Source organism: Trachemys scripta, chromosome 2 (genome assembly GCF_013100865.1).
Source record: "Trachemys scripta elegans isolate TJP31775 chromosome 2, CAS_Tse_1.0, whole genome shotgun sequence".
In the NCBI taxonomy this organism is placed as follows: Eukaryota; Metazoa; Chordata; order Testudines; family Emydidae; genus Trachemys; species Trachemys scripta.
Window position 1 is genome coordinate 40,489,461 of NC_048299.1, and position 9,904 is coordinate 40,499,364.

General features: G+C 41.3%; 1 protein-coding gene across 1 annotated transcript; it reads left to right on the plus strand.

Moving 5' to 3' along the window:
• Positions 1–843: 843 nt before the first annotated feature.
• On the plus strand, positions 844–9,242 carry CROT (carnitine O-octanoyltransferase; the record flags this gene model as incomplete). The annotated part of the gene is given in 5 exon segments (XM_034760377.1): positions 844–967; positions 6,195–6,273; positions 7,331–7,424; positions 7,591–7,710; positions 8,189–9,242. Coding segments are annotated over 5 exon segments (538 nt in total), but the record flags the coding sequence as incomplete, so codon positions are not given.
• Between the last annotated feature and the right edge of the window lie 662 nt (positions 9,243–9,904).

The window sequence follows — 9,904 nt, forward strand, 5'->3', positions numbered from 1 at the left end:
AAAATCCCAACCCTGTAAAAAGCCTTAGCAGACTCACTATTGTCATCCTGTCCCCATCACCAACAAAGTCTACCTGTAAAAGTTATAACAACATAACAAAAAGATAGTGTACAACCAAGTTCCTGTCCTTGCACACTGGGTAGGTGGCTGAGGCTGGTTTTATTTTGTACTCCCAGCCAAAAGTTATTGGAGACTCTCTCTTTGTTGGTGATTATGTCCCTCCTTTACATGTGCCTTTACTACCATCTGTTAGTATTTAAAATAGTTTAAATATGAGTCATCACAGAGCTAGCAAATAGTTGCCTGAGGGTGTCATCTGCAAAAAGGCCACATTCCTGGCAAAGGTCATTGAACACTGGGTTATATTAATTGCCCAACAAAGACAATCTGGGTAAGGACCCTTCTTAAACTTGTTTGTAGATGCCCCCTGTTACTAGTGGATTCCCCAAATCTGAGGGTCTTGTGTGGGGCAGATGCCTTCTCTCCTTTATCCTTGATGGAAGAATACATAGGAAATTGAAGCTTGCTTACTTTCCACTCACCTACATAAGGGGGTATGGAAGCCTTAGCATTTGCAAAAAGCAGCTCATGAAACAGTCCAGATTTTTTTATGACTTTATAATGGCATCTGAATTTTCTTAGTCCTAACTTGCCTCTTGAAAACTTTCTTATCGTTGAGTAATCTGTATTGCATTTCAGAGACTTAAAAGAAAATGAGTGGCTTACTCTTGCTTGTAATTGAGTGTAATGGGATAGAATATCTTTTATATGACATTTTTCCTTTAGTGACGAGAAAAGATTTATCTTTGTAGTGAGACACTTTGTCCTAATTTTCCTTCTTAGCCCAGGCTGCTGTTATGAAACTGCTATGACCAGACGTTTCTACCACGGACGCACTGAGACTATGAGACCATGTACGGTGGAAGCAGTGGAGTGGTGCAAATCCATGCTGGATCCATCTTGCAGTGTAAGTATTGAAAATCTGCTTTAGTTGTAATGTATTTAAAAGACCTGCCATCTGATCTACTTTAGATAAGAGAATATGCCATTAATTGTGTCAGTAACTGGAGAAGAAGTCATCTTCAGCTAGTTAATTCAAGTGGGTATGTCACCACCAGGGCTGGCTCTCAGAATTTTGCTATCTTAGGTGAAGCGCAGTATATGACCCCACTCTCTTTTTTATTTTAACTTTATTTTTGTTTTTAACTCTGCTTTATGTCGTACACTCCCCACACATGTACCTCACCTCTCCCAATTAAGAGTGGCCAGTGCTGTGCCAATGGCAGGCTCGTCGCTATGAGGCATGGAGTCTGGGAGGTGCACGTGCTCATCTGTGTGTGTGAAATCTGCATGGGGAAGTTTTTGACAGTAAGACTGATTCCAAAGTCTGAGTCTTTCATCTCCTAAATACTTGAGCTGGGGAGCTGACCTCTCTTCTGTTTCCCCCACCTCCCCTCTCCAAATTTCAAAAGGTTTAGCTTACAAGCAGAACCTGCTTCTCTCTCTACCCGGGTACTGGCTGCTGCTGAAAGTTTCTTCCTCTGCTTCTCCCTCTGCACCTGTCTGGGAGCCTGAGGAGATGAAAGGAAAGGGAAAGGATCTTGCAAGATATGTTTACATATCTTCTTAGAGAAAATCCAAAGCTTCTCTTCATGTTCTTCATCTTGGATACTGGGCTTACACAGCACTGTGCCATCAAACCACATCTGTTTGACGCTTTGCTTTATTGTCCTTATTTCTTCTCTCCTCTTCACTTCATTGGCTTCTTATTCATTTGTGCTGCTGCTTTAAAACTCTGACGTTTAATACCATCACTCAAATCTGACTTCCCCTTGTTTTCTTATCTTCCTCCCTGCTTTTCCGTTTGCTATCTTTATTTATCTTCTTACAGTCAGACTCATACAGCCAATTAATATTGAACTTTGCTGTTTCTAGCACTGATCCCTTGGGATCTCTCTTCCTCTCCATTTTTCTGATTCCCTTCATCATTTTAAATTTCATCCCAACTGCTCTCTCTTCCATTTCTGAATGCTGTTGCTTCTGATGAACTTCAAGCACATGCTTATCTGCTTTGCTGAATAGGATGCACTTGAATAGGTGCTTAAAAGTTATGCATGTGTTTAAGAGCTTTGCAAAAACAGAGCCTTACTATCTCATCACTTCTTTTTCTTTCCTTAGAATCATAGAATCATAGAATATCAGGGTTGGAAGGGACCTCAGGAGGTCATCAGTCCAACCTCCTGCTCAAAGCAGGACCAATCCACAACTAAATCATCCCAGCCAGGGCTTTGTCAAGCCTGACCTTAAAAACCTCTAAGGAAGGAGATTCCACCACCTCCCTAGGTAACCCATTCCAGTGCTTCACCATGCTCCTAGTGAGAAAGTTTTTCCTAATATCCAACCTAAACCTCCCCCACTGCAACTTGAGACCATTACTCCTTGTTCTGTCATCTGCTACCACTGAGAACAGTCTCAATCCATCCTCTTTGGAATCCCCTTTCAGGTAGTTGAAAGCAGCTATCAAATCCCCCCTCATTCTTCTTGTAAGCTTAATAGTTTGTTGTTGCTAAGAACCCATCAGTTATTGACCGTTTCAGTTTGTGCCCTTCTGTTACCATTATCCACCATTTTTGGTCAAAGGGGCTTCATAAATAAATAAATGGAATGTAGTGTCAGAGCAGAGACAGATCTTGGGCTTAGTGTTTGGAGCAATTTGCTGACAACCATGCAATCTCTAACCTATATTTGTGCTTACATTGCCAGGAGAATAGACTAGTAGGACTTATCTCTCTCTAAAATCTATGGTTAAACATAATCACAAAACTCTTATACTTTTAAAACCATGATGGTGGGTAACAACACTAATTGGCAAATAAACCTATAGCTAGCTAAAGGAAGGAGAGAGCATGATCAATGAAAAATTCCTTCCTGACCCTGAGAGAGACTGGCTGACTTAACTCTACCCTTACACTTATTATCCAACCCATGAGAGAGTGCAATAGGAAAGAAAAAACGGGGATAAAAAATAACATGTACTTAGCAACTGAATAACAGAAAGCTGCAGCAGCCCTTTTCAAACTAACCCTGTCAGGACTACAGCTGTTTGCCTCTGCCAAATCTAAAGGGCCAGCTTCAGAGAATGCATGCGGGGTGAAAAGTTCTTACAAATGGGCAATTCTGCACTGGGGAGATCAAATAAAGACCAGAGAATTGAAGTTGGGGTACAGTCAAACAGCATTTACAGTGTTTTTGCAATTGCTCACCCATCGCATTGTCAAAAGCTTTCAGAAAGTCCTGGTATACTGACCCTAATTTTTCTCATCTGTCTAAACCAAAAGTTGTTAGAAAAGTAATTAGATTGTTCTGAAGTTATTCTCCTCTCACAAATCCGTGCTGTCTTCTGAACTGTACTTTTCCAAATGCATTTTTGAAGTGTAATTTCTAGCTTTTCTTTATATAGTTGTTAAATGTACGGCTCTGTCATTTTCAGTCTCTTTCCTAGAACCCTCTCTTACATTTGAGCTATACATGAACTGTTTTCCAGTCACATGGCACCTGTCCTGTATGAAAAGACTTTTTAAAAATAACTGAACAGTTCCAGCTCTTTGACTTACCCCTAATTTCATATAATCTACAAAAGTAGCCCCCTTATTTTACATGACGGCTAAATAGCTGTTTCCATTGTTTAAATAAACTCAGTTTTTTCCAGTCTTTCCTCATTAATACTCACAAGTACATCAGTCAGCAGATTTAAAATAAGCAAAAGGAAGTACTTCTTCACACAATGCACAGTCAACCTGTGAAACTAGATAAGTTCCTGGAGGATAGGTCCATCAATGGCTATTAGCCAGGATGGGCAGAGATGCAACCCAATGCTCTGAATGTTCCTAGCCTCTGTTTGCAAGGAGCTGGAAGTGGACCACAGAGGATGGATCACTTGATTGCATGTTCTTTTTATTCCGTCTGAAGCACCTGGCATTGGCCACTATCGGAAGACAGGATACTGGACTAGATGGACCATTGGTCTGACCCAGTATGGCCATTCTTATGGATGCATTGCCAATATTCTACTGATGCAAATAAGTCATTATTTTTCAATAGCCAAGTTATCCTTGCTTTGCTATCATGTTAATAGGCCCATTGTTCTCTTATTTTTCTGTCCTCTGATATAATTTGATAGTATACTTTTTAAAATCTCTAGCTATTTGTTCCTATTCCTCTCTGTTCTTCTTTCAGTACATTCCTTCTACTAATGCTGTTGTCTTTTGCCCCCTGTATTTTATTATATTTCTGTATTTACTTATCGTTAACTACAACAGCTTAGGCCTGGATCCTGCAATCTGATCCTCCATTGAAGTTAATAGAGCTTTGCCCAGGCAGATCGAGTTGGGACCTAGCAGTGAACCAGTCTATCTGAGAATCTTTAATAACATAATAAAGCTAAGAGCTTCCCTAGTGTTCATCCATTTAAAAGCTCAATCTGCTTCGCTTTATGACAGCTCTTTTCAATGTTTCACTGACCTGGACAGCAGCACCTCTGGGCTAGATTCACAAGGGGGACTAAAGCACTCCAATGCTCCAAACTCCAAATTAGGCGCCCAGGCTCCCTCTACAGTGTATGGGGAGAGCTAGGTGCCTAAAAACATGATTCACAGATGCTAGCACGCTGATCTGAGCACTGCATAAGCAAGTCAGTAGGAAATGCTGAGGAGGGCTGGGGCCTATACATCAATCCTCAAAGAGAGTTGGGTGTCAGTCTGTGCTTGGGATTCACAGACATGAACCCTCTCCTGGAGTTAGGCACATAGGCTAGGTCAGCCCTTTCTGAAGAACAGAGGTGGTGCCCCTCTTCCCCCATGCCCAGTGGTTAAAGCATTCACCAGGATGTGGATTTGGATCGTGGGTTTGGATCCCTGCTGTGCCTGACTTGAACCCAGTTTTCCCATCTCCTAAGTGAGTGCTTTTAGCACTGGGCTATGGCTTTCTCCTGTTGAAGCTATTTCACTTGGTATTAGGTATGAAAGACCTAAATATTCAGTGGAGCAGGGACTGGAACGTGAAACCACCAGGCTGTAGAATCATTCTCTGTCTCTCAGACCCAATAATAGTGGAACAGCTTTAACAGCGGTTTCCTATATGCTGGATGAGTACTCTAACTGTGGGGGGCACCATCATTGTCATTTTGTGCGAGGACAGCTACAGTAGTTGTGCTATAAGGTGGTCTCTGAGCCCAGGCAATATAAGCAAGGGAATGCATAGTCAGGGCCATACAGAGGTTTTGGGGGCCCAAGGCAAAATCTGAAACTGAGACCTCCCTACCCTTCCAAAAAAATTACCACTGCGAGTGGTGGTTGTGAGGGGTTTGGAGTCCAAGCACTCCCCCATAGTGGTGTGGAAGCAGAGAATTTTCTCCGACAGTGGCAACTTGGCTCCTATCCCACGGGGTTGGGCCTGGCACCTCTCTATGGGCACTGCAACCTGGCACATGGGGTCACAGCACTGCTCAGGTTTGGCCAGGTTGTCCCTCCGTCTAAGGACTTTACTGATGGAAACTTAGGTGCTTATAGGATTAGGCTTCAGCTGTGGTTTTGTGAATGCCAGTGGTAGCCATATATTGGACTTAGCTGCCTAACTGACACTTTGGTGCTTAAGCCCTCCTTGTGCATCTAGTTGCTTCGTGTGTTTAATTTAAGAGCAATGAAGTGAGATGCTTCGCTATTTCCGTATGGCTTTCTCTTTTGTGATTTCCACATGCAGTTCCGTGTCTGTGAAATGCAGTCATGTGCGCTACTGTCTGATGTATTTCTAAGTTGGTGCTAGTGTAGGAAAGCCATTGTATTCAATCTCTTTAGTTTAAAGTGACCATTTTCAATTCCTTCAGTTTCTGTCATTAGTGCGGGGGAAAAAGAGAAAGGGCTTAAGGTTTAGAAAACTGTTCTGGACAGAAAGTAATTGGCTAAGACCTAGGAAACAAATTATCAAGAGCTCCTGTGCAAAAAGCAGGGTTCAGGAAAAAAAATAAATCACAGGAATTTGAAAAAATGAGAGAGACATAAGGCACAAATGTAGCTTTTCCATGCTCCTAAATTTTCGTCTCTTCTTAAACTCTAAAGCTTGTGAAAGGAAGGAACTTGCTTATCTGTGTCTCTTGTAATATTCAACTGGATTGGTTTTGTTTTTCTTATTTAACACAGTCTCATAAACGGCAGCAACAGATGCTAAAGGCATTTGCAAAGCACAACAAGATGATGAAAGAGTGCGAGAATGGAAAAGGTATTTTCTTTTTAACGACTTATTTTCTCTTGTGCCTGAAAAAGGAGATTTACTTTGTGTTAATATGATTTCTCCGGCTCCTTACTAGGTCAGTCTGAATAATCTAAGACCACCCAGGGGAACAGAAATATTATGAATTTCTGCTGGGAGCCCCTGCCTTTTTATACCCCTTGGCATTTCCTTCTAGCTTATGTGTTGCCTCTCTTCTTCCTGCAGGGGGAAGGGTGCACAGGGGGGAATGGTGGGAGGGGGGAGGAGAGTGGGAGCGAGGGTCCTAACCATGGACGTTTAAGTAATTTCAGTCCCCTGGGGCTAGATTCACAAAGGGACTTAAGCACCTAACTGCCACATAGGTGCCTAAGTCCAAGATTTAGATCCTCAAAACCCAGCTCAGCTGCTGCCTAACCCTGTAAGTGCCTAAATTCTGCAGTAAACTCTTCTGGGTGCCTAAAAATCCACTGCTGGGCATGCACACACTGCCTAAATCTTGACGCCATCAGCCTGCTCAGCACCTAAGCCCCAGCAGAATGCTCAAACTAGCTGTGCCCCCGGCCTAGCTCATGGCCTGATCTAGTTGGCGTGCTCAGAGGCCACCTTAGAGCATGCCTACACAAAATATAGAAGAGGAGGAGCTGATGGTGCTGGCCTGAGGCTAGGCACCTAACTCACTTTAAGGGACAGGGCTTGGGCAACACCCCTCTCCTCAGCATTTCCTACTGGTTAGCTCAGGGGTCTGTGCCCTCGATCATTTGGGCCCATTCCCAGATGGTGCTGGTTGCTTCCTAGCGTGAAAGGGGAGATGTTTCTCACTGGAGTTGGAGGGGGCTAGTAATGAGGTAAACTCTTTGTATTTTTATCTCCATTGTAGGCTGAATGCAAAGGCTTCTTTGGACACCACGTTTCGGAGATGGCTTCAGGGTGCTTCAGTCTGGATCCCTCTTTCTTTTTAGGGCTCTCCCATGATCTGTTCTGGGTCCAGCATTTGAACTTCCCATTGTCCAGACCAGGAAGAACTAGATATTTCTCTCAGTGATGAGGTTTCTTGTTTGTTTGACAGGATTTGACCGTCATCTTCTGGGTCTCCTACTCATAGCAAAAGAGGAAGGACTCCCTGTGCCAGAACTCTTCACAGACCCTGCATTCACTAAAAGGTAATTATTAGTCTTGTCCTATATGCAAGTCAAACCTCTGGGTGTTGATGGGTTTATCACATTTGCCTTGAGCTTGCCAATCTCTTGATCCCAATAATTTTGTATTTCTTAGCTTCACTTTTTAATACTAATTTAAATCAAACAATTTGCTTTTTTTACTTCACAGTGGGGGAGGTGGAAATTTTGTGCTTTCCACTAGCCTGGTTGGCTACACTAAAATTGGTGGAGCTGCAGTCCCCATGATACATCATGGCTATGGCATTTTCTATAGAATCAGAGATGACAGGTAAGGGTATATTCTCACCTTCTTGGGCCTGGCATCACTCAGAAGAAAACTATAAAGCTGTTATCAGAACTTCTTCCCCGTTTTTACGTTGCCCGATTGTATCAATGTCACGAAGGTAAAGGAAGTTCACAGCTAATAGGAGGGAAAGAGAGAGCATATCCAGAATCTTAAAGCTAGTTGCAGTGAAGGAAGATATGGACAACACTTTCAAATGTAAGTGACTAAAGTTAGGTACCTAAATCCATCTCGGCATCTAAACTACAGTGGCCTGAGTTTCAGAATTGCTGAGCACCTACATGCCCTACTGAAGTCAATGGGAGCGCTGGATGTTTAGCTTCTTTGAAAATCAAGACAAAGTTATTTAGGTGCCCAATTTAGACACCCATGTTTCAAAATTCAGCGAATAATTTTACAGTTTGTGTGGGGATGTGCTTAAAGTTCATGATCTAAAATAACTAGTTAACCTTTATACTGATAGAATTGTTGTGACCTGCACTGCCTGGAAATCATGCCCAGAGACCGATGCAGAAATGCTGTGTAAGAACTTGTTCCAGTCTCTTCAGGACATGATACAACTAATGGCCACAGCCCATCTGTAGAGTTGATAGTGACATTACTGTGCCTTCACATATTGTGCATTATTGTATCTGGCACTTGCTAAATGAAATGCTTGTCACGAAGAGCGTTAAACTCTATGTAAAACACTTAATGATATTTCAGGATAGACGTTAAGCAGAACTAATGCAAAACCTGTCCATTTAAAGAGATTTACTGCAGCAGCAATGCAAATTTCTTTTAAGAATAATATATCCATTTGCACCAACAATGCAAACGATCAGCGTAGAACTATGCAATATTAAACTATGCCTCAACAATGCAAATGTATCAGACTATCGTGATTTTTGGAAAATGGAGAATTTGTGATGGCTTGTTTTTATAACCTTCCTAATGGTAGCTGATAGAGTATGTGATAATCCAGTGAAGTTTATTTCTATGGTGCACTTATTCTTTAGTTCAGAGTAACCATTCCAGTGCTAATACAGTATGGTGCTTTTGCAATGGACATTGGTGACAGTTTTTATGATTTTTCATTTGTGAAAGAATCAAGGAGAAATATTAGAATAACAGACTCTTCAAGTTTTATATAATTTTTATTATTAGCTGTCTTCCATTTTCACCATTGGGATGATTTCAAATCAAGAGCTTATTTGTGAATAGAGATTAGTTTCTCAGGTGAAGGCTGAGGTCACTATAGTTTGAAAAATACTTTTAAATTTCAAGATGGTTCCTTTTCAAAATAAAGAGATGAAACTAGGATGGCTACTTGCAAGTTTCCAAAGGATGACATACTTGTGATGAAATAACTACAAATATCACTGCTACTCCACAGAAATTAAGTGCAAATTTAAAACTGGCACTAAGTATAGTCTGATAAAACTCTCAGGATTTTAAGCTTTCTTTGGATTTTAAAGACTACTTTTTTTTTATAAGCTTTGTAATTTCTTCTTAGAAATAAAACAATCCAAAAAGTTTGTTTCATGTCGGTTGATTGGTTTATATCTATACTGCTTGATGCATAGCAACCAAACTTTCCAAAAGGGGAGATTCTTGTATACAGATGATGAAACTGACTTAACACAGATTCTAAAATCCCCACTGTTTGCCCTTCTGGAGGTATTAGGGCCCCTGGAGAAGTCAGGAATTATTATTGTTTGTATTACAGTAGAACAACTAGAATTCTCACTGAGATCAAAACCTCATTGTGGAAGTTACCATGTTACAATGGTACAGTTAGCATCGCTTTAGTTAACATTGACACTCTTTAATAGCCAACTTTCCTAAGTGCTCTAAAATAAACATAAGAGACTATCCCTGCTCTGAGGAGTTAATCAAAACAGACAAAATGTCTGAGTAGAAAGAGAGGAGTATGACTTGCCAAAGTTTATACAGCAGATCAACAATCAGGCAGGAGCAGAACCCAAGTCCTTCTTACTTGCAGTTCAGTGCCCTATTTGTTAGACCACCCTGATATGTTCATACCCATGTGTTGTGTGCAAGCAGACACTACAATTGTTAGAATACTAGGTGTAACAGATTGAGTGTTTATCCTGGCCAAATTGTAAGCTTCATGTTTTGTGAATCTATTTTGTGATTGTAACCTTTACTGCATTGTAACCTCCATATTGGGTTAAAT